General features: G+C 55.1%; 1 protein-coding gene across 3 annotated transcripts; it reads right to left on the reverse strand.

The window, feature by feature from the left end:
• Positions 1 to 282: 282 nt before the first annotated feature.
• PRR29 (proline rich 29) lies at positions 283 to 24506 on the reverse strand. Of its 3 annotated transcripts, XR_003997559.1 has the most exons (7): positions 22971 to 23114; positions 21345 to 21435; positions 18428 to 18543; positions 6282 to 6481; positions 4763 to 4833; positions 2429 to 4137; positions 283 to 1449 (listed from the first exon to the last, which is right to left on the reverse strand). XR_003997559.1 is itself a non-coding variant. In XM_030541226.1 (6 exons), exons 1-6 carry the CDS (start codon positions 23447 to 23449, stop codon positions 4106 to 4108), a joined length of 552 nt encoding a protein of 183 aa, XP_030397086.1. In that variant the 5' UTR covers positions 23450 to 24506; the 3' UTR covers positions 2376 to 4105. The 3 variants fall into 3 exon arrangements, 2 of the variants coding, with proteins under 2 accessions (XP_030397086.1, XP_030397085.1); XM_030541226.1 differs by lacking the exons at positions 283 to 1449; positions 22971 to 23114 and adding an exon at positions 23408 to 24506 and having other exon boundaries at positions 2376 to 4137; XM_030541225.1 differs by lacking the exon at positions 283 to 1449 and having other exon boundaries at positions 2376 to 4137.
• Between the last annotated feature and the right edge of the window lie 241 nt (positions 24507 to 24747).

Raw genomic sequence — 24747 nt, forward strand, 5'->3', positions numbered from 1 at the left:
TAATAGGCATCAGGTTTAAAACAAACAAAAGGAAGTATTTTTTCACACAACACAGTCAACCTGCAGAACTCTTTGCCAGAGGATGTTGTGAAGACCAAGACTATAACAGAGTTCAAAAAATAACTAGATAAGTTCATGGAAGATAGGTCATCAATGGCTATTAGCCAGGATGGGCAGGGCTGCAACCCCATGCTCTGAGTGTCCCTAGCCTCTGTTTGCCAGAAGCTGGGAATGGGCGATGGATCACTTGGTGTTTGCCTGTTCTGTTCATTCTCTCTGGGGCACCTGGCATTGGCCACTGTCGGCAGACAGGATACTGGGCTGGATGGACCACTGATCTGACCCAGTGTGGTCATTCTTATATTCCCCCCTGTTGTCCTGGAGGGCAACCAAGCACAGAGGGACCATGTGCATTGGTGACCAGCTGCCTGCATGTGCCCCGTTGCTGTGACTGCATGTACAAATCAGGTATGCAAATGCACATGCAAGTCTATGGAGAGCTGACCCAGGCGCTGGAGAATCCCAGAGCACGAGGGAATGGCACAGGGCCCCCGCCGATCAGGTGACCTTTCCATAGCGGGCAACCTAAGGCTGAGGTGACCTGTGGAGCTGTAGGGAAGGGATGTGGCGGGCTCAGGAGAAGGAGCACGCTCACGGCATGCAATGGAGATCCCCTGGCAGCTAGAGACAGGGAGGAACTTTCAGGCTAGACAAGGTGTGGGAGGTGAAAGCCTCATTTGTTTGCCACCTTGTGACCTCCAGACTGTCCCAGTTAAGATGATAACTTGCCAGTCCTGGGAGCCCTTCCTCCAGATGGGCTGTCACAAGGGTCAGTGGGCTGGGGATTATTTGGGGGTCTGTTTGGGTTCCTCACATGCTAAGCTCCGTGTTCTTCACTTTAAAGAAACCCAGCTCTCCTGCTCCAAGTCTGCCAGGTGGGAGCTAGGGGCTTAGCACAGAGTTTAGTCGCTGTTGTGGCCCATCCTTTGATCCATCGCGGAGGGCCTGGATGGATTAACTCTCCAGCTGAGGCCATCACTTTGCTCCCCACTCCCTGCCCCCCAGTTGGGGGTGGTGGGGATGTGATCATCCCAAACCCTCTCTCTGATGGCCATTCCCAACCCCATGCCCCAGCCTCTGGGAGCAGAGCTGGCTGTCAGGTGCAGGAGGAAAGGCTCCTTCCCCTTTCCAGGGCCCCCCTCTCAGGGCGATCTCGGTCAGCAGCCCAGTTCCTACAGTGGCTAGGCTGTTTGGAGAGGCCCCAGTGAGCGGCGGGACAGGACAGGGTCAGTAGTGACCCTGCTTCTCTCCTTTGGCTGAGACTTTTACCACATAAGAGTTTCCTGCTGTGGTGGCCAGCAGGGTCCCTGCAAGAGACGTGCCCAGGACAGAATGATATGGGCAGCCCGGCCCTCAGCCGCCCTGCATGGACCATGCAGCCTGGCAGACCTCTGGCCTGGGCTGCCCCACGTGCCTCACCTACCGTCCCCCAGCCCTCACCCTGCTGCCGTGTCCCATTTTGTGCCTGGCACTACCACACAACACCCCAGGGCAAAGAGCAGCCTGGCACTGCACGGACCCACAGGCCAGCCCTCTGCATGGTTCAGACCATGGGCCAGCTGCCATAAAGCCATGGCTCACCACGAAGGCGGAGCCACCCCTCGGGCTGGCAGAACGGGGGTGTAACTAGCCCAGGAGAGGGGAATTCCTCCCCAAGGCCCTAGGGATGGTTCGATAGGAAGGTTCCTGGTTATCCTTGTCCCTCATGCCCATCCTCTCTTAGGTGTGTCTTAGACCTGGGCTCAGCTCTGCTGCCAGTGTCTAGGCTGGCATGGCCCCAGGGTGGATCTCTTGCCCCATAGCACCCAGGCAGGGATCCCATGTCCCCTCCCTGCAGACAGATCTCCCCACATGGCCCCTTGGGCCTAGAGGGCTGGACCAGCCCTCTCTCCACTGGGGACCCCCCACCAGCTGGCCTCAGAGCCCCTGCCCTTCAAGGGCCAGTTAGCCCTGGCCTCTGCTCAGACCACTCCCCCAGGCCCGTCTCTTAGGCCCCTCTGTCTCCCCCAGTGCTGTGGGTCGTTGTGCCTGCTCCCCTAGGACTCTCCCAGCAGCACCGCCCCATCCTCAGCAGGCTGCTCAGCCTCCTCTGCTTCTGCCCCCAACCCCACAGGGCTGCTCCTCCTGGCCACCGCTCTGCTGGGCTCAGCCAGACACTGCCTCTACCCTGCCCAATCCTTCCTGCCTCCTGCTGCTCGCTCTGGGTCACAGCCTGCTGTGACGAAGCAGGGGATTTCTTGTTGTTTTCAATGGTTTGCATGCAGAGGAGGGGAGACTCAGTTTCCCTGTGCGTTACTGGTTTAACGAGGTGATGCGAGAGGGAGTTTGTTGTTACAGAGGGCCAGCGAATGGCCTGGAGAATGGATACCCCAGCAACTGGTGACCTGGTGACTGGGAGGCCCAGCTCAGAAGTCACAGCTGGTCCTTGCCAGTGGGAGGACAATGGGCTGCGGAGGGAGGACCCTGGTGACCTGACCAGCCGGTTCCAGCCAGAGGGGAAACAAAGGACTGATGAGAGGAGAGGCTGGGAAGAGAGGAGGCCCAGGCAGCCTGCTTACCTGGGACAGAACACAAAGGATGCAGGCGGGACTTGGGAGACGGTGATAGGATGCCCAGCTGGAAGGAGGGGGTCTCTAGGCTCGGAGGGGAGAGCAGCCAGAGCCCACCTGGAAGCTGGACAGACCTAGATGTCCTGTGCTAAGAGAGGCCAGGCCTGAGGCCCTGAGAGTTTCCTGTGCTGTGTTCAGACACTCAATAAACCCTCCTGTTTTACGCTGGCTGAGAGTTCCTCCAGTCAAGAGAACAGGGTTGTATAATTCCCTCTGGGTGTGGAGGTCCCGGGGGTCCAGAGCGAGTGGACTCCCTGAGGGGGCCCACGGCAAGAGACAGGCGCGCTAAGGTTCAGAGAGGTGCGGTTCCAGGAGGCGGAGGGGGCTGTGGCTTGACCTCGACAGAGCAGACCCTCTAGAAGGGTTGTCACACCGAAGTGGGTTTCTCTCAGGGACCATACAGAGCTGGGAGAGAGCACGAATCCTGAGAGTCCATGACACCTGCCCGTCTGCTCGCCAGATGCTGCCCTGCATCCTCCTGCTCATCTCAATGCGATGAAGAGGGCAGGCAGCTGGCTTGTTCCCTCATACCCTGGAGACACCAGTGGCGCACATGTAACCCACTGGTGGATGGGTCTGTCAGCTCCCCATCAGGCCCATCCACAGCTGTCACAGCCCCCAGCTCCAGGTGCTCACGGCTAGCTCAGGAGGGCGCCGATTCAATCCCCGGTGTGTGAGCCAAGAGTGTAGCTGTCACATAAGGACGGTGCAGGCCGAGGTGGCGCCCAGACATGGCTGACAACCAGGCACCAGCCCTGCCTGTCCTGGGAGACCTGGGCCCAGGACATCAGCACTGTCCTCCGTGCTGGAGATGCCTAGGGTCTTCCACTTCCCCGGGAACCTCGAGGTCCCTTCCATGGCAGCAGCAGAAGGGAGCTCCGGCTGACGTGTCACCAGAGTAGAGGTGCAAACACATGAAATAAGGGGTGGTGAAGACATGCATTAGTCCTGAGGCTACGGCGAGGGGATGCCAGCAGACAGAAAAAGGGGGGCGGGAATGTGGTGGAGGAAAGACACACCCTTCCCCCTGCCCGTAGCTGCACCTAATAGCACCTCTTCCTGCCTGGGGCAGGAGAAGCTGCCACGTCAGGGGACAGCCACGTCATGGAAACAGCTAGACCATGAAGCACCTTCTTAATATCTGACAGAGGAGTCCAGGCAAGCTGAGAGGCGAGTCCAGGCAAGCTTCCCTTCCGGCTCCATGGGGTGAGGCAGGGCGAGGCGCGGGGTGGGAGAGGACGCAGCAGGAGGTTGCCCGTCGCTTCCACAGCTAGTCCAGTTAACAAGCGCGGACGAAGGACAGAGCGGTCTGTCAGGGCCCGATGCACCAGCTTCGCTGGGCCAGGGGGGGACGCCTGCTGCAGCAGGGATCCCCGAGCCAGGCAGGGACAGGGGGTGCAGGAGAAGAAGAGCTCCCAGGACGCACAGAGCCAGGCTCACAGCTTGCCCTGGGTGTAGTCATAATACTCTGCGGAGAGAAAGGGGAGGTAGTGGCAGTGCAGCGAGGGGGCGGCCCGTGGCTCTGCCCTGCCCGATGTCAGAGGGATGCGAGGCCAGAGGAACCCCAACGCCAGGCCCGGAGCCGCCCAGCGAGGGCTGGGAGGGATTTGGCCTGGCCGTGTGAGCCGTGGGAACAGGGCCCAAGGGGAGCAGGCAGGGACAGCAGCAGGAAGGCTCTTGCTCTACAACGCTGTGCTGCAGGCTGGAGCTAATATGCATTTACTGACCCCGTGCCTGGGCCTTGGGGCTGTCACTGTCCGGATCCCTGACCCGAGGCCTGGGCCTTGGGGCTGTTGCTGTCTGGATCCCTCACTTCGGGCTTGGGCCTTTGACAGGGGAAGGCGAGCGCTGTGTACATGGGCAGGGCCCATGGGACGTGGGAGGTTTAAGGCCTGTGCTAGCAGCCGGGGAGGTGGCACTGACACTGCTGCAGAGGCTGAAGGAGTAGCGGGGCTGGGCCCCTCACAGTCCCCGTCAGGCAGGGGGGAACCACAAGGAGAAGGGGTCTGTCTGCAGCTGGAGGGGAGAAACGGCCACCTCTGCAGGCAGGAGCTGTGCCAAGGGTAGGCTTGGGCAGAGAAGGGTGTCCTTACCTGCAGCCGGCGGGACGTCGGCTCCCACTGTCCCCGTGGCGCTGGGCGGCGGGGGCGGAGGGACCACTTTGCTGGGGAAAGAAAGCGAGGGCAGGGGGTCAGCAGCGATGGGGGGAGGGAGGGAGCTCCCCATCCCCCAAACAAGCCAAATCAACACAGCCTGCAAGGGCTAGTGGAGGGAACAGATTCAGGAGTCCTGGAGGCACAGACCCCAGGAAGAGAAGACCCTCGGGCTCAGACAGTAGGAAGGCTGAATCCGGCACTCCCACCCGCTCCTAAATCTCCTCCCTCCACACACGGCATAGCCCATCTCTCAGTGATGCTTCACCTGTCACCCAGAGTGCTAGTTACTGCAGTAGTACCCAGGGGCCTCAGCCAGGCGAGGAGCCTTGTTGTACCTGGTGCTGCACACACACACACACACACCGTTGCGCCAGGTGCTGCGCGCGCACACACGCACAGAGTTGTGCCAAGTGCTGCACACACACATACACACACACCGTTGTGCGCACGCACACGTGCACACACAGAGTGAGAGCCACTCCCCACCCCCAGGAGCTCAGAGTGTGAACAGAGAAGGCAAAGGGCAGGAGAGAGGAATGTTCCATCTCTACATTACAGCTGGGGAACTGAGGCACAAAGATGAAGTGACTATCCCCGCGTCTCCCAGGGAGTCTGTGTCATGGCCAGAACCTGGATCTCCTGAGTCCCAGCCCAGTGCCTAGCCACAAGGACATGAATGTAGAAGGTGCGGGTCTGATTAGTTACGTCTTATTAAATTAGCTGCCCCCTAAGGCCCCAGGTCCCACTGTTCGGTTTCCCCGGCTGCTTTTCGTCACTGTTCATATAAACAGGATGCCCAAAACCTGGGTTTCTGCCCCAGTGACAGTATTCACGGTGCTCCCTGGGAAACTTCACGTTTTTGTTTAAAAACCTAAATGTCCCCCAAACCAAACGTTTCTCCTTGTCAGTCCCACTGCAATGCCTCATGGGAGATGCAGTTCAGTTTCCACATGCCCCCAATTCGCTTCTATGGGCCAGGCTACATCTCCCACAATGGATGGGGGGCCTCACACACCCCTCTCTCTAGACAGGCCCCCACTAGTGCCCAGACTGAGATTTTACTATGTACCTTGGAATGCCCCCCCCACCCCACTGGCAGCAGCCTGCCCCCTACCTGTATCCCTCCCTGTCTCCACGGAAGGGACTGGCCTGTGGTCTGAGTGGGTGGAGGCAGGGCCCAGGAGCTGGAGGAGCTGGTGAGTGCGGTGATGGGATTCTAACCCGATAGCAGGGGATGAAGTTAATTAAATGGGAGAATTTACTGGAATTCTTGGATCCTGCAGCCGGCTCTGCCCATCTCCCACTCTGATGCAGTGGACGTTTCCCACCTTCCCTGCCCATGGCACCAGCCTCTCCTCCCTCTGCTGGCCTGGGCCCACCTCCCCAGCACTCAGCTTCTGGCTCCGTACGCCTTCTATGGCTGGCTCCCCACTGACGGTGCATTCTCATTACTCACTCATCCTGAGTCCTCCTTGCTGGGGCTGGGTGTGGGTCCAGGCTGACGTGGCGTATGCTAGGGGGCTCCTGTGCCCAAGCTGGAGGCTGCGCCAGGGGCTGCCATGGGGGGGCGGGAGTGGCAGTGGGGTATGGTGCGTAGTGATGGTGGAATACCAAATCTGCTTCTTCATCTTCAGTGTGCAGAGGGACCAGGTTCACCTACAGGGAAGGAATAAAAGGCATCTTGGGGTGTCTCCTTGCCCTTGGCCACGATCGCTACCCCTGGAGCTTTACCTGACTCTCGGTAACTGTGTTTAGCGAATTGATTCCTAAGCCCAGCAAGACGCCCCCACACTCACAGGCTCTGCAGCTCCCAGCTGGGCTTGCCGGCCACTCTTACAGCTTACGCCTGGTGACCTGATCATAGAATCATAGAAGATTAGGGTTGGAAAAGACCTTAGGAGGTTCTAGCCCAATCCCCTGCTCAGAGCAGGACCAACACCAACTAAATCATCCCAGCCAGGGCTTTGTCAAGCCGGGCCTTAAAAACCTCTAAGGAAGGAGATTCCACCGCCTCCCTAGGGAACTCATTCCAGTGCTTCACCACTCTCCTAGTGAAATAGTGTTTCCTAATATCCAATCTAGACCTCCCCCGCTGCAACCTGAAACCATTGCTCCTTGTTCTGTCATCTGTCACCACCTAGAACAGCCAAGCTCCATCCTCTTTGGAACTTCCCTTTAAGTAGTTGAAGGCTGCTATCAAATCCTCCCTCACTCTTCTCTTCTGCAGACTAAATAAGCCCAGTTCCCTCAGCCTCTTCTCAGAAGTCATGTGCTCTCGTGCTGTAGCATGAGACTGTCATGGGGCCAGCAGTACCTTCCAGGAGCCCATGCCAGGCCTTAAGGACACCCTGTGCGGTGACACTGGGCAGCATGGGCTAGAAGCTGGAGAGCCAGAGGGAACCGCAGGGTCTGTCTGAGTCCAGCAGCATCGGTAGAAAATCCCCTTTTTATTTCAGAGAATGTCAGGCCGGCAGATATCCCAGTGATCACCCAGTCTGACCTGTACACTGTGAGCCCTAGGGATGAATTCATCCCTACTTGAACTAGAGCAGAGCTTTCAGAAAAACATCCCATCTTGATTTTAAAATGGCCAGGGATGGAGAATCCACCCCAGCCCCGGTAAGTCGTTCCGATGGCGTTCAGCACAGCTGAGTCCATCCCTGGTCTGCCATGAGGGTCACGTTTCAGCCCGCTAGGCCCTGGGCATCCCCTTGGCTCCCCTGGTGAGGGGCTGAGCTCCGCAGGCCTTTGGAGATGGAGGGTCTGAGCTGACCGGGGAGCTCAGCCGTACAGCAGGCTCCTGTATTGGGGCTGGGGTCCATGGCTGGCTAGCAGCGGTATTCCATGCAAAGCGCTATGGTGCGTGAACGCTCACGCTGCAGAGGGAAGCCCTTAAACATCATGAAATGCCACGTGCCAATGGCCCATCTTGTGCACTGCGCAGTGCCGGAGGCGGGGTATGTGGTAGGGATGGGGCCAGGCTCCACTCACCACACAGCTCGGGCAGTGGAAGAGGCAGCTGCCTTTACCTGGGCGTTTCCTGACTTTTGATAGCTCTGCTCTGCAGCCAGCGGTGGTTTCAGGTGTTCGGGGTGGGCCAGGGGAGCAGGTGCCTTCAGCCAAGCAGTGGGCCTGGGGGGTAGCTCCATGCGGAGAGCAGCTTTCCTTGCAGCCCCTGGGGCTAGGATGTGGGGCTGGCGTTTGCCCCTTCCCAGCCATGCAGGTGGGGGAGGGAGCGGAGAATATCTCGCATGTTCCCAGTTGAGTTCTGTGTTGCTGGGGGAAGGGGAGAAGATTGCGATTTGATTGATTGATTGGTTTTAAATTGAGCAATTCAGTGTTTATAAGCTAGGCATCCTGCCAGCTGGCACATCCTGAGTGTCACAAGGCAGGCCTGCCTTCTAGCACCCTCTGCTGGCCAAGCACGGCACTGTAGGTGCTCTCTGCCTCAATTTCCCTCACCAGGGCTTTGTCTCTCCTGGGGATTCCCATAGGTTAGCTGGCTGGCTGAGTCACCCCACTGGTCAATCCCCTTCTGGGGTAACAAAAGTCCAAACAAGAGGTTCTCCCTGCCTCACTTGGGCTCCTCCTCAGCCCATCCTTGGGGCTCTCTTTCCATCTTCCCTGCTCTGGGATACAGCCCTGGCCACCCGGCTGCTTCCCTGGAGTCCTTCCCAACCCTCCTTCAGGGCCTCTCCCAAGAGCCCGGCCTGCTCCTCATGAGCCCCCCTGCAAACTGAGCTCTGTCTCATAGTCCTGAGGGCCAGATGTTTCCAGCTGTCACCTGACCCCAAGTAATCCTGCCCCTTAAGCTGGGAGGCAACTGATTATGGCACAGGTCGGGGCTGACCAAACACGGTTGACCACAGGGAGTCACTAGGTCTCCCTGGCCTAGGGCTACCCAGGGTGGGGGTATCCAGGGCATGGTTGGGCCTGTATGGATCCTCAGGCTAGAGTTAGGGTGACTAAGGATAGGGGTCCCCAGGCTCAGGTTAAGTTTCCTAAGGGGAGGCTTCTCTGGGTTAAGTTTAGGCCTAGGGCCAGTAGGACTCCCCGGCGTAGTGATGGTTCCTAAAGGGAGGCCACTCCACGCTAGGACTAGGCCTGTGGTAGGCAGGGTTCCTGGGGCTGGGCTCAGGGTTACCAACACCACCTTGTTACAGTGAGCCTCCCCTTGCAGTTCTGCCCATGCTCCAGTCACGCCACGCAGTATTTCAGCCTGTGGTTCCCCTTACCAGGCCCATCTCAGAGTTAGCATTGTGATGGGGACTTGTGGAACTATTTCTCCACCCGCAACCCTCAGCGTAACTGAGTCTTGCCCAAATGGGTCGCCCCACCATGCAAAACACAATGCTGGTGAAATCTGCAGATGACACCAGCCTAGGTGGGGAGGTAAACAGCCATCAGGCCAGGGCAATTCTCCAGAGCAGGCTGCATCGCCTGGTGAGCTGGGCTCACTTGAATGACGTGTGCTTTAATGCAGCCAAGTGTCAGGTCAAACATCTAGGGACAAGGAATGTAGGTCCCACTTACTGGGTAGGGGGCTACATTGGAAAGCAGTGACTCTGAATGGGACTTTGGGGCCAGGGCACAATACAGCTTAAAGCTAATGCGATCCTGGGCTATGTGAACAGGATCATACAGAGTGGGAGCAGGGCGGTGGTGTTACCTCTGTAGACAACGCTTGGGAGACCATTACTGGCTCCTGGGCCCGGTTCTGGCGTCCACATTTTAAAAAGGATGTTGACAAACTGGGAAAGAGGCACAAGAAGGATTTGGGCTCTGGCAAACCTGCCTCATGCTGAGAGCTACAGAAGTTCAGTCTAGGGTACCTAAGCGAAGGTTAACAGATGACTTGAACAGTCTATAAATACCTTCCCGGAGAGCAGACAGCTGCATTATGTTCTTTTGGTTCTAGGCATGTCCGCAGAACCTTATTGGTTTTTTCTACCAACTCCATTGGATGTACCCAGTCAGAGCCCTGGCTTTCCTATACTGTAATTTCTAAATTCAGCTGAGTCTGGTCTCTCAGGTCCCCTGGAAGTTTTCTAGGTGGAGCGATTAGTGGGGTTACCTCAAGTTTTAATCAAGAGCAATGTATGTTTTCTATGCAGGCGAGTTCACCAAAGACATCTGTCAAGGTTCCTTCCCCACTCTGAACTTTAGGGTAGAAATGTGGGGAGCCACATTGACACTTCTAAGCTTAATTACTAGCTTAGATCTGGTACACTGCCAGCATCCAGAATTTCAGTGTCTGGAGCACTTTGTCCCCCCAAAACTCTCCCCTCCCTGGGTAGCCTTGAGGGACTTCACCAATTCCCTGGTGAACACAGACCCAAATCCCTTGGATCTTAAAACAAGGAGAAATTAACCACCCTCCCTCCTTTCCCCCCACCAATCCCTGGCGAGTCCAGATCTAATCCCCTTAGATCTTAAAACAAGGAAAAATCAATCAGGTTCTTAAAAAGAAAGCTTTTAATTAAGGAAAGAAAAAGTAAAAATCATCTTTGTAAAAATCAGGATGGAAAATACTTTACAGGGTAATCAGATTCATATAGCCCAAAGGAACCCCCTCTAGCCTTAGGTTCAAAGTTACAGCAAACAGAAGTAAAATCCTCTCAGCAAAAAAAGGAACATTTATACGTTGAGAAAACAAAAATAAAACTAATCCGCCTTGCCTAGCTGTTCCTTACAATTTTGAAACATGAGAGACTGGTTTAGAAAGATTTGGAGAGCCTGGATTGACGTCTGGTCCCTCTTAGTCCCAAGAACAAACAGCCCCCAAAATAAAGAGCACAAACAAAGACTTCCCTCCACCAAGATTTGAAAGTATCTTGTCCCCCCATTGGTCCTCTGGTCAGGTGTCAGCCAGGTTTACTGAGCTTAACCCTTTACAGGTAAAAGAGACATTAACCCTTAACTATCTGTTTATGACAACATCCCAGCATCCTTTGCAAGTACGGGCCCTTCAAACTCAGCTGCTCCTGTAGCACAAAGTCAGATCTACAGGGACAAAACCCAGGTCTTCCCTCCCATCCGCCAACGGAGGCTAAGGGAAAGGGAGCTGGAGTCTGCTCCTTCTGGTGCATCACCCACAGAAATGGTAGCTAAGTTCCAGCCTCTTCCATCACAGCAAGATCCACTGAAAACAATGGGGCTGTACAGGTGCCCTAGAGGGCCTGATTTGTCATTAAAACTGGTGATGGAAAGGACCCAGCTTGACTCTTGGAGACCAAAGGAGTTTGCAGGTGGGAATCCTGCATCTTGCAGCCCCTTCTAGCCCTATGGGTCTATCAGTCTATAAGCTAGTGAAACATCTGTTTGTTTGATCATGTTTGATCTACTCGCTCACATCAGATCTGGAATCAGAAACTACCCTCCTGGAGCCATTTGGTCACTTTTCAGAACACAGCAGCCCTCTAATCTGGCCCCCTGGCACGTATGCCTCCCGAGTCAGCCTTCAACTCAGTGATCACACACTCACACCAGACCCTGCCTCGTCCAGGCCACAGAGGGGTGGGAAGGAATCAGGGATATGACAGTTATTTAGCAACAAACACTGGCCACAACTGCTGCATCCACCAAAACGGAAACAGCATTTGTTTGTTGTCCCTGTGGGAATGAAATATTTAATCAATGTGTTTTGAATCAACTATTAAATTAAATCCTTTTCAGGGCTGTTATGTTCAACAAATTGCTTCTATCCCCGCTGTTCAGTGAACACACAGCCCTGTGCACAGCCAGCCTATGCACCAAGGGCCGCGCTTACGCCTACGTCGACTGGCATTATGGAGCTGGCTCAGCCAAAGCTCCAGTCTGCAGTCAAACTGCCTGCGTGTCCCAGCCGCCACCTTGGCTGGCACAGCAGGGGTTGAATCCAAGACTTCAGAGCTAAAACATGAGCCTGTATGGCTGGGGCTAAGGAGCAAGGCTGGGTCGGTGGGATGCAGCAGACTCACAAGCACTGTGGATTGGGGCAGAGGGGTGTGATGTGGCACCTGCCCGCCACTGAGTTCTATGGGGCTAATAGAGCCCTAGGGAGACTATGCAGGAGGCAGCCAATCAGAGAAGGGCTGAGAGGAGCAGCCAATCAGGGCCTGGTAGGCCCATATAAGAAGAGCTGCAGAGCACAGCAGGGTCAGTTACACCCTGGAACTCAAGGAGGGAGAACTGGGAGCCTGGAGGCAGCCGGCATCCTGGACAGAGCGGTGCTGCCAGCAGGGACCAGGGGAGCTAGAGGGGGCTGCTGGGATTTTCAGGCTGAGGCAAGGGCAAAAAGGGTGCTGGAGCTGCAGGGAAGTGACCCAGGGAAAGGTACTGAGGAGCTGGAGAGGATGCAACCACGTGGCTGCCATCTACAGGGTCCCTGGGCTGGGAGCTGGAGTAGTGGGTGGGCCCGGGTCCCCAACACCACTGAGGAAATGGCCAGACATTTGGCTGCTGTTGCCACTGAGGGAAGTGGCTGGACAGCAGACTACAGTTCCCCCGGAAGAATGTAAGAGCAGCCAGACTGGGTCAGACCAAAGGTCCATCTAGCCCAGTGTCCTGTCTTCCAACAGCAGCCAATGGCAGGTGCCTCAGAGGGAATGAACAGAACAGGGAATCATCAAGTGATCCGTCCCCTGTTGCCTACTCCAAGCTTCTAACAAACAGAGGCTAAGGACACCATCCCTGCCCATCCTGGCTAATAGCCATTGATGGACTGATCCTCCATGAATTTATCTAGTTCTTTTTTGAACCCTGTTAGAGTCAAGGGGAGGGAATGGGGGAGAAAAGAGCAGGACATGGACAGAGGACTGTATGGTCCTGGGAGTGAAGTGGGTCCTGAAGCAGGGGTTATGGTGGCAGCCTCAAAACAGCTGTTTCGCAGTGGCAAGCGCTGGGAGCTAGGGGGAGAAGCGGAGCCACGGTGCACTCAGGGGAAAGGCGGAGGTAAGCTGGGGTGGGCAGCTGCCGATGAGTGCAGCGCACCCATCAATTTTTCCCCGTGGGCGCTCCAGCCTCAAAGCACTCTCGGAGTCGGCACCTATGAGTGAGACACCCCCAGAAAAGAGTGCACTGGCTAGTAAAGCTAATCCCCGGGACAGCTGCAGCGGCGAGTGAACCCCGTCCTAGGGGCAGGCCCGGCTCTAGCCATTTCGCCGCCCTAAGCATGGCGGCACGCCACGGGGGGCGCTCTGCCGCTTGCCGGTCCCGCAGCTCCGGTGGACCTCCCGCAGGCGTCCCTGCGGATGCTCCACAGGAGCTGCAGGACCAGCGGACCCTCCGCAGGGACGTCCACCGGAGCCGCCTGCTGCTCTCCCAGCAACCGACACAGCGCCCCCTGCATCATGCCGCCCCAAGCATGTGCTTGGCGCGCTGGGGCCTGGAGCCGGCCCTGCCTAGGGGGACACGCAGCACCCGCTGATCAATGGGTGCACAGAGCTCTACGCACCTGACTGCAGCTCTGCGTGGGCCATTCACAGGAACGGGGATAACATTGTTATAACTGGGACCAGAACGTGGCCCAGAGCAACACTGAGATGGAAACTCAGGAGCCCAGCCTCATCCCCTGCACGCCCAGCCAGCCAGGGGGCCACCGGAGGGACGGGGCCTGGGATCACAGACTGCTCCACAGTGCAGTGAGACAGACACAGCGAGGGAGGAGTTCAGGTGATTCCCCCATCACACACTCTGGGCCCCCTCAGTCGGAGGGCAGACAGCCTTTTTCTGAAGGGCCAAGGGGCCCCAATCCAAACATTCAGACAGAGTCCCTGTGTTGTCCTGCTCCCAGCGCAAAGGAAACCACCCGCTAGCAGCACGGCTCCAGCAGAGCCAGGTCTGACACTCGGTGCCCCATGACCCTGGCACAGGGGAGCAGCTGGAGCACACAGTGCCCCCAGCTGGGCACCACACTCACCACCCACTGGGGCTAGGGCAGAGAACCAGGAGCCATGACTAGTTGTTGGGGCTCAGCTTCTTAGAATCATAGAATATCAGGGGTGGAAAGGACCTCAGGAGGTCATCTAGTTCAACCCCCTGCTCAAAGCAGGACCAAACCCCAGATTTTTACCCCAGTTCCCCAAATAGCCCTCTTAAGGATTGAACTCACAACCCTGGGTTTAGCAGGCCAATGCTCTAACCACTGAGATATCCCTTCCCCCTTCTTCCCCTTTCCCAGTCGGCCCCACAGGGCTGTGTGAGGAGGGAGCGACCCTGTGCTAGGCATCCCCCCAACAGGCAACGTCTCAGTCAGACAGAGCTGCTCCCCCTCCATCCCCTGCCATGCACAGGTGGGCAGCGGGGAAGCTGCTGAGGAGCAGCTCGCAGCACTCCTGGCTCAGCCAGCGCTGCCCCGGGGGCTGCAGGGGAGGCTGTGGGGAAGGCACCCACGGGGCCCGGCTCAGGGGGACACATTTTCACACACGCCACTGCCCTCAAGGGCCACAATCTAGAGCCACGAGGATCCAGAGCCAAGGTGGGCTCCCCTGGTCGATGGCATCCCACTGCCTGCAGATCAGAGGGGATAAGCCCTGGAAAGCATCCTCCAGCCTCACTCATGACAACTAGTGCTGGGCTCATAGCCACAGCTCCTTGGCTCAATGAGGAGGAGGTCCGGCAGGCCCCTGGAAAGGAAGCTGCCGCTGCCTGCCCTGGACTACCTGCAACATCTCTGTAACGACCAAGGCCTGCAGAGAGCAGGGATTGCCCAACCCGCTCGGGTTTGTGGGCTGTAAAGGGAACAATCATCTCCCCAGCACGGAGGGCGTCAGACATCTTTCCCTACCCAGTGCCACAAAATAGTTGATCCAAGGCAGGCGGTAGGAGGGAGGGGGAGGTGCTGATAGGCGGGACCCGCCAGTGGGCAGGAGTCACTGGGGGAAGGGAGAGGTATTGATTGGGGGGCTTACCAGTGGGTGCTAAGCACCCACCATTTTTTTTCCATGGGTGCTCCAGCCCCAGAGTACCCACGGAGTCGGCACCTATGGTAGTGAGAGTAGAATAAACTTGTTAATTTTATATAAATAAAATGTAAATATGTATGTAGATCCTAGCTCATTACATGGGCAGCTGCCATGGTGTCGCTGCTCCAGTTGCCCAGCGCGTGAATTAAAGCAAGCTCAGGAATGTCTACACAAGCTGCCATCAGCCCTCGTGATGGCCGTGTAGACACAACCCTTCAGGCTTGTCGGCTTGTGTGCTCGCCCACACCAGAGGGGTGTCAATTCTAGTCTGCACTAGTGTGTGGTGCACCCTCTGACCTGTGCAGAGTCTGCTAGCGTGCACTAAAAGGTCCTTAGTGCATGCTGATGGCCTGTTTCAAATGATATTGCACTAGTGACCTTTCAATGTGCACCAGCAGCACTCACAAGGGCCCATTAGTGTGCAATACACTAGTGTGCACTAGATTCAGCCCCTCTAGTGCGGACTAACCCACCATGGCCAAGCCCTTCATGACAGCTCCACTGACCTCAGGGCTGTTGCAGGGGGTGTAACATGAGATTAGAATTTGACTCCACAGGGCCTGATTCTCCATATCCCTGTGCCATGCGTCACCATTAATACCAAGGCAAAGAGGGTGTCAAATGCTCCTGTCTCAGAATGGCAGCATCTCATCCCCACTTTGCACTCAATAAATGAACACACAGAGTGCAGAAAAACAGAGAACCAGGCCTTGTCCACACGAGAAAGTTGTTCTCCTTTAACTAACCTGGCAGAGTTGAAGGGACACAATCCCGCCAGTGCAGACGCAGTTCTGCCTGTATACAGGTGATTATCTGGGGCCAGGACTGCACTACAAACGTGCATTGGTGTAACTGCATTGCTCAGGGTGTGAAACATCCACACCTGTGAGCGACGTAGTGACACTGACCAAACCCCGGGGGTAGACAGCGCTGTGTCGGCGGGAGAGCATCTCCTGTCGACTGAGCTACCGCCTCTCAGGGAGGTCAATTCACTATGCCGATAGGAGAAGCTCGTAGCAGTGTCTTCACTAACGCACTACAGCTGCACCACTGCAGCTTTTTAAGCATAGCCCTGCCCGCAATATAGCTATAGCTGGATCCATGCTATGGGGGGAGAGGATTGCACAGCTTTAACTCCACTGGTATAATTAGAGCAGTACAACCTCTGTGTGTAGACAAGGCTTAGATCAGGGGTTCCCAACGCGGTGCCCATGGGTGCCTTGGTGCCTGCCAGGGCATCTAAGTGTGCCCGTTTACTGGCCGGCGGACGAGCATCTGCCGAAATGCCGCCGACAAGCTGTGTCATCCAGAGGTGTTGTCGCTGAAATACCGCCGATTTTTGGTGGTATTTGACACCTCTGGATGACGCTACTTGGCAGCATTTCAGCGGCGACGCCTATTGACATTGCCACTTGTCAGTGGAATTTCGGTGGATGCTCGTCCGCTGCCACGGTCCTCTGTGGCTCATCGTCTGGCGCCCACCAGACAAAAAAGGTTGGGGACCATTGGTGTAGATTATTCCAGGGAAAGAATTTTAAAACCTTAGTTACGTTCCCCTGCTAGGACAGGGGCTTACTCACCGTCTGCATCCAGCTCAGTGGCTCAGGCAGTGAACTCAGGTCAAGCTCTAGTCAATGTTTCTGTGACGCTGACAGACTAGGGGCCAGCTCTTGCCAGAGCCCCAGGCCTCATTGAATGCTCACAAATGTGTGGCTGGAAGCCAGACCAATTCCCTTGTGTATTAGTACAGATCAAAGAGATTGTTAAATGTATAAGAGCGTTTAAACTTCATGACAAGTAATGGGAAGTTACATGCATGGTTTTTACTACTCTGTAGCCTGTTATAATGTAGCAAACATTCACATTGTGTTAGCTCTGCAACTAAATAACCCACCAAACGAGAAAGAAGCCTCGTGGCAAATGATGACCTTTAACAGGAAAGTGCTAATTTCAAAGCAAGTGGTCATTGCGTGTGTGATGACTGGAGGTGAAAGACTCTAAATGCATTCCTCACGCTCCGTCCTCAACGGAAGAACCCACCTGGGTAGTGACCCTGGCAGCCTGCTTTCTGTGAGAAGAAGCTATAAGTGTAGATTCAGAGGAATCCTTCATCTCTGGACTTTTTGGATCCTAACAGGGCGGAATAACTGAACGAGAAGATGGCTATCCCCAGAGTTATTCTGGGTAGCCTTGAGAGAGTTTTGGGAAACTAGCCAACTACTACATCTCTGCTACCATTTGGAATTACAGACTGTGACACACCGGTACATATATTGTACCTGCTTTACATAAGAACAGCCAGACTAGGTAAGACCAAAGGTCCATCCAGCCCAGTATCCTGTCTACCGACAGTGGCCAACACCAGGTGCCCCAGAGGGAGCGAAGCTAACAGGTAATGATCAAGTGATCTCTCTCCTGCCATCCATCTCCATCCTCTGACAAAGAGAGGCTAGGGACACCATTCCTTATCCATCCTGGCTAACAGCCATTAATGGACTTAACCTCCATGAATTTATCCAGTTCTCTTTTAAACCTTGTTATAGTCCCAGCCTTCACAACCTCCTCAGGCAAGGAGTTCCACAGGTTGACTGTGCGCTGCGTGAAAAAGAACTTCCTTTTATTTGTTTTAAACCTGTTGCCTATTAATTTCATTTGGTGGCCCCTAGTTCTTGTAATATGGGAACAAGAAAACAACTTTTCCTTATTCGCTTTCTCCACACCACTTATGATTTTATATACCTCTATCATACCTCCCTTAGTCCCCTTTTCCAAGCTGAAAAGTCCTAGCCTCTTTAATCTCTCCTCATATGGGACCCGTTCGAAACCCCTAATCATTTTAGTTGCCCTTCTCTGAACCTTTTCTAATTCCAGTATATTTTTTCTGAGATATTTTTTCTGAGATGAGGATACCGCAGTATTCAAGATGTGGGCATACCATGGATTTATATAAGGGCAATAAGATATTCTGTCTTATTCTCTATCCCTTTTTCAGCCATTCCTAACATCCTGTTTGCTTTTTTGACTGCTGCTGCACATTGCGTGGACGTCTTCAGAGAACTATCCATGATGACTCCAAGATCTCTTTCCTGATTAGCTGTAGGTAAATTAGCCCCCATCATATTACTTTACATTTATCCATATTAAATTTCATTTGCCATTTAGTTGCCCAATCACTTAGTTTTGTGAGATTTTTGAAGTTCTTCACAGTCTGCTTCGAACCTTTCAATAACTCTCATTCCTTTTTCTTAGCTAATAAACCTTTACTTAGTTTTACTATAGAATTGGCTACAGGGGTTGTCTTTGGTGTAAGATCTAGAGTACCAACTGATCTGGGGTAAGTGACTGCGCTCTAGACACTAGAAGCAACCTGAACATGGTGTGATTTTTGGTGTAAGTGACCATTTATCCCAAAGTCCAGTTTGCCGGGTGGCAAGATAGATTAGAGAGCCCAAGGAGACTGTCTGTGACTCCATGGTGAGACTGGGATAGTGACCCAGGAGTTCACATTTGTTGCTAGCTTGATGAAATCTAATTAGAGACCACACCACCAGCTGGAGGCATCTGCCCTGGTTTGTCACAGTCTGCCCCGAGGCAGGCGCTCACGGTGGTGGACTACTCCGGACAGCGTGACAATCTCATCCCAGTCGGACACACCTACCTGGGCAGCAGCGGGAGCTGGGCTGAATCCAAAGGATGCCAGTGCGGCCATGGTCATGTTGTTCATGATCACCTGATGCATCTGGGCGTTTTGTATCATCATTAACTCTATCAGATCTGCCAAGGAGAAGAGAACAACCCCTCACTATAGAGCTGGGTGAGAATGAGAGAGCAAAGCCATTCAGTTTGAAGCAACAGTCAGTTAGATTGACTAACGCCAAGCTATTTGCTGACTATTGTGCACGGAGCGCCTGGAACATCGATAAGAGGCTGTTAATCGTATCTTAGGGGACACGGCCATTGCTTTGCTGTGTCAGGAATTCCTGTCACTGGTTTCAGGAATTGCAGCAGTCTGAGCTGGTGTCAGCTGTGATCTGGTAAGAGCATGAAGCAAGATGCTTGGAAACAGTTAACCCACCTGTGTTATGCTTCCCAGGGATGCCCAAGGTTGGGAGGCACCTTGCTACCACCTGCTCCTAGTGTGAGGCTTGTCTGTGCCTGCCAGGGGTCAGCTCCCCACCTCCACTGGCAACTGGCAACACAAGCCGTTGTCTGTCAGCAAGGCCACCCAGTGGGGGGAGGGGGAGGTAAGTGGGGCAATTTGCCCCAGGCCCCGCAGGGGCCCCCATGAGAATATAGTATTCTAGAGTATTGCAACTTCTTTTTATGGAAAGGGCCCCCAAAATGGCTTTGCCCCAGGCCCACTGAATCCTCTGGGCAGCCCTATCTCTCGGCCTGCCCATTCTGCTGGTTAGCGACATGCAGAAACAGTTCTGCTTTCTCTCCTTTTCTCTCCTCATTGACCACTTGCACAATTCCCAGATCCACTGTTCCCAAAGGACCAGCACCCCAGATTACCAGAGACACCACGGGACCACCACTCCACTCAGCTCACAGCACTGGTTCAGGGGAAAGCCAAATGTAAGCTTATTTAACAGAGATTCAAGTAATAGCACATGGGTAAAAGTGTTGGAAACAACTGGTTCCATCTTTAAAAAGAAGTCATACCACGCCTTCTAGAGCTTAGACTTACCTAACAAGCCATTCCAATGTCTCGTACAGGTTAGCTCAACCAAATTCCTCCTCCCAGAGTAACAGACAGGCTGGCCCGGGCCTTCCATTCTGAAGACAAGCATGCTGGATGCTTGTCTGCTAGGTAGGTACCGGGTGTCTCTCTTCATTCTCCTGAGATACCAGACTAAGGGCTTGTCTACACTTTAAATGCTACAGTGGCGCAGCTGCGCCTCTAGTGCTCCGGTATAGACACGACCTGCAGCAATGGGAGGGGTCCTCCTGTTGGCGTAGGGGAGCCGCCTCCCCCAGAAATGGTCGCTAGGGCCTTGTCTACACTACACAGTTTCATCGACGCAAGTTACGCCGACAATCAAAAACTGGTATAATGACATGGCTTGTGCATGTTCCCATGATGCTCCTTCTGTCAGCAGAGCATGTCCACAGTTGGTGCTCTGGCATCAACAGTGAGAGCAGTGCATTGTGGGTAGCTATCCCACTGTGCTACTCGCCACCTACTCGCTGGGAAGATGCGAGGTGAGCTGTGTCCACGCCAAGCAAACAGGAGGCGGAATTTCAAAAATTCCTGGGTCTTTAAATGGGGAGAGGTGAATGCCTGCTATTTGAGTGCAGGGCAGTGGAGTTTGAACTGCTGACCAGAGCGGTCAGGATGGGCATTGTGGGACACCTCCTGGAGGCCATGTACAGTGACATAACCAAGAGTGGTGTCTACACTAACACTTTGTGCTGCAAAAACCTCCATGCTTCTCGTCTAGGTGGTTTTATTTTGTCGGCAAAGCAGGAGAGTTTTGTCAGAAGGAGCATTGCAGTGTGTACACCTCCACTGTTTTGTCAATGAAACGGCTTTTGTTGACAAAACAGTGTAGTTTAGACAAGGCCTACATATAAGAATCATAGAATATCAGGGTTGGAAGGGACCTCAGGAGGTCATCTAGTCCAGCTCCCTGCTCAAAGCAGGACCAATCCCCAACTAAATCATCCCAGCCAGGGCTTTGTCAAGCCTGACCTTAAAAGCCTCTAAGGAAGGAGATTCCACCACCTCCCCAGGTAACCCATTCCAGTGCTTCACCACCTGCCTAGTGAAATAGTGTTTCCTAATATCCAACCTAGACCTACCCAACTGTAACTTGAGACCACTGTTCCTTGTTCTGAGTAGAACTGCCTACACTGGGGAGTTAGGTTGGCTTACCTACACTGCTCAGGGGTGTGGAGTTTTCACACCCCTGAGTGACAGAGCTAAAGCAACTTAATTGTCTAGTGTAGATCAGGCTGAATTCTTTGATCCCAGTCATAAACAGGACAATCCCCTCCTGTGTGTTCCTTCCTGCAGATTTCATGAACTCTCCTTGACAAGACAATCTTGATCAGCTCATGGCGCCATATGCAGATTGACTTATGCAGAAGACACCCAACGGTCAGCCAGGGAGTGAGAAGCCTCTCCTACCTGCTGCCTGAATTGAATCTGTTTGTCACCTTCAAAAGACCTATCTGAACTTACACACCTTCAAGCATAGTTTTCAGTATGGCTATATAACTCCTTAAATATCACCCGTACATACATCTCCCAGTGACTAGGACGACCAGTGCTTTACTGGCTGTTGGTAGAGACGTCAGTGCCATGCTTTGTAGCACTGTTGTGTAAGCATTAGACCCAAGGATAAACCCCTGGGCACCCTCTATGCCAGCTACAAGTTGGCACCAAGCAGGCTTTGGGTCACGAGTACCTGCTTAGAAGGGGATGATGTGCACTGTTTGGTTTCTTTCGGATGGATAAAGATGTCTGTTTAAACCATTGTTCTGGTGGGTTTTTAGCATGAGAATTTCTGCCTGAGTATTTGTTAGTGTTGCTGAACTTGCAGGGAAGCTTTTATGTTTTAGTCTCCTACCTTCTCGGACGTGTCCTGGCCTTACAGGCTGAGCGAACGGAGACAGGATCCCAGGGATCTGCTGAAATATTGTCATCGGCTGTTGGGGAATCTAGAAAACAATGCAGAGAGCAACTAATGTGAGAGGGCTGCAGGGTGGAGGAAACGATTGGAGAGAGGAAGGGCTGGAAGCAGGGGAAACATTGGGGGGAGGCAGAGCTGGGATGCGAGGGTGGAATTGAGGTGAGCCAGGACTGGGTCTGGGCGGGCTGCACCCCACCCCACTGAGCATGGAGCTGGCCTGCTGCAGCCCGCCAGCACATGCATGTCTGCAAGGTCTCAGTACAGGGCAATCTCGATGACCCTCTGCCTCTGGACAGGGCCTTGCATCCTGCAGAGCCAGGAGCTGTCATGGGGGAAATCTCACAAGGAGGCCTAGTCCCAGCCCAAACCTCCCCCCTAACTGCTCCTCATCCCACCTCACCCCAATCCCCCTTTACCTCAATCCCACCCAACTCCCAACCTCATCTCACCCCAACCCGTCACTTCCACCTCACCCCACTCCCAACTGCCCCTCATCCTCCCTCACCCCAATCCCAACCACCCCTTATCCCACCTCACCCAACCCCTCACCCCAATCGCACCCGCCCCTTGTCTTCCCTCACCCCAATCCCACTAGCCCCTCATCCTCCCTCACCCCAACTCCCCCCTCACCCCAATCTCACCTGACTCCCAGCCTCACCTCACCCCAATCCAACCCACTCCTCATCCAACTCACCCCAAACCCAGCCTGACCTCATCCCAACCCCCCCACTTCAACCTATGGTTACCACCTGGCTGATATTTGACCGGCCTGGCCGTTTTTTTATGGATTTGCTGTTGCCAGAAAAGTAATTTAATCTCTTGAGGTTTTTTCACGTGTGTCTAAAGATTTGCGTTTGTCACACTGCACTGGGCTAGCTAATGTTCAAAGTGTCTGTGTCCTGTCAGAGACACTGCAGCGTTCCCACTGCCGCAGTTTACGTGGTAACAGATCAAAACTACCGAAAACACAGCCCATCTGCCCACCAACACACAAGAGCGAGGGGACCTGGGATGTCGTCTGTCTTCTCTACATGTGTTCTCTCTCTAGACACTATGAAGTGGCCGCTGCGGGGAGGCTGCGGAGTTGCCTTGAGGCTGGGTTGGGGTTGTGGCGGGTTTGCCTTGTGTGGGTGGGTGCCGGTGTTTTTGCATTTCAAAGGTGGTACCCTACTCCCACCCTCACCTCATTCCACTGCCCCCCACTCCTGGCCTGGTCTCCCCCAGCCCGCTCACTCCCACCCCAAGTCACCAACCCCCCCCACCTCATCCCAGTCCCTCCCCTGATTACCCCACACTCGGCCCCCCTTGGCTCACCCTAGTCTCCTCCCCAGCCCTGGCCCCATCAGAGAGCCCAGGACACAAAGTCTTCTGAGGACGGACACCGTCATGAGCAGTCCTGGCAGAGGAGTGGAGGAACAGCTAGAAACACAGTGTCCTGAATGTCTCACTGGGGGAAAGGGAAGCCCAGCCTGAGCAATCAGGACCTGGCTGCCCCATAGCTGCCCACGCATGAGCAACTCAGCAAGACCTTAATCTGCAGATTGGTCTCCAGGATTTACCTACCGGCTGTTGGATGATCTGCATCCATGGGGGAGTCTCCCCCCTGGCCTCAGCTGCCCCCAAATTCATGGTGAAGGCACAGCCACCCGTCCGGAAGGAGCTTGCCAGGGAGGCCTTGGATGGGAGCAACCCCTCCAGGGAGCAGGAAAGCAGTAGCAGCCAAGCACAGCTCGTTGCTATAGATGCCGTGTGTAAACAAAACCCGCTCCAGAGGCAGAGAAGGCATCTCAGCAGGGCTCTCCCAGTGATTGTGTCTCCAGAGACACAGGCTCTGGCTCTGTAGAACCCATGCACTGAAATGAAACAGGCACACATGGGGGGCAGAGTTAAGGGTGTGCATGCAGCCTTCACTCTGCATTCTTAGCCTTAGAGGGCACAAGCATGTAACCCCAGCATCCTGCTAGGGGCCGGAGATGATCCTAATGCAAGGAAACACTCACCAGTATGAGGCAGTGGTTCCATTGTGGCTCCGGGTGCAACATCCCTCGGCGCCCACAGGGTTAGCCACGCACCAGCAATGGTGCCTGTCACCCTGAGCTTTGGTGGAGAACAACTCAAAAAGCCAGGCCACGTATCAGCAAACTCGAAAAGTGACCGAAAAGAAAGATTTCAAGCAGCTGACTCAGATTAAAGCAAGAACAATTGCTCACCTCCCGCTGTGTTCCAGGGACCACAACCTCCTAGCAGCAAAGGAGGGTCAGATTTGTAAAAGTACCAGGCACTGAAGATGCACTTGGTGGAATTTTCCAAAGCTCCTGGCCTACTAGACAGAAAGGCAGCTTGTCCAGTGGTTAGTGCACTAGGCCTTGTGAGACCAGGGTTCGGTGCCAGATGTGCTACCACACTTCCCGTGGGACCTTGGGCATCTCTGGGTCCTCTGCTCCCAGGGGCTCCTAGCCCTGCCCTGATTAACTGAAGTAACCTGCTGCCAGTGTCCTCACCTGGGACAGAGCCATATCCTCCTCCCGCAGCGGTGTGAGAGCAGTCCTCTAGCTGGATAGCTTCCTCAGCCTTGGCTGTCTCTATACGAATACTCCAGTCTCGGGAATTCCTCGTGGGCTCGGCTGCTCCTCACCCGAGCCACCTCCTGTAGCGCTCCCAGCTGCTCTCTGTGCTAATCGAGGGCTGTCTACCCCGGGCTGCAGACAGCTCATAAACCCCAGTGCTGTTACCCCACAGGCTGAGTCACTCCCCTGCTGAAGGTGGGTTGTGTCCAAGGCAGGGGGCTCACGGTGCCAGGCAGGGGTGCTGGCGGCTCCAGGGTTTGGCTGAAGGAGGGCGGTGAGGGCCAAGGGGGCCGGGGCTCGCCCTGGGGACCGAGCGAGCCCCTAAGGGAGCCGGGCTCACGGAAGGGGCCTCCCAGGGATTGGGCCAGAGCACGAGCGTGTGGCTGCTCCGTGGTCCCGGAGTGGGCCGCTCTGAGCAGCTCCCCCCATTGCTACCCGACTCCCGGGTTCTGCCCCCGGAGCAGGTCCTGGCCGCAGCGGGAGCGCGGGGCTGATCGCGGGGTTAATCCGCTGCCCGGGGCGGGGAAGCAGGTGTCCGGGGACAGCGGCACTTTGCTGCCCGCCCGGACCCAACGCTTTCCTGGAGCCCCCGCAACCCGCTGCCTCCTGTAGCCGCTCCTCGGGCTCTGCTCCGCGTTCCCCCCGCACAGCCCGGGCACCCCCCGCGGAGCCTGGGCTCCGGCTCCTCTCTCGGGAGCTGGAGGCACCGAGCGTCACGAACCCCCCTGCGCGGGCCCCACCCGCCGCCCGGCCAATCCGGGGCGGCCCCGCCC

The sequence above is a fragment of the Gopherus evgoodei genome, chromosome 23 (assembly GCF_007399415.2).
Source record: "Gopherus evgoodei ecotype Sinaloan lineage chromosome 23, rGopEvg1_v1.p, whole genome shotgun sequence".
NCBI classification, from domain to species: domain Eukaryota; kingdom Metazoa; phylum Chordata; order Testudines; family Testudinidae; genus Gopherus; species Gopherus evgoodei.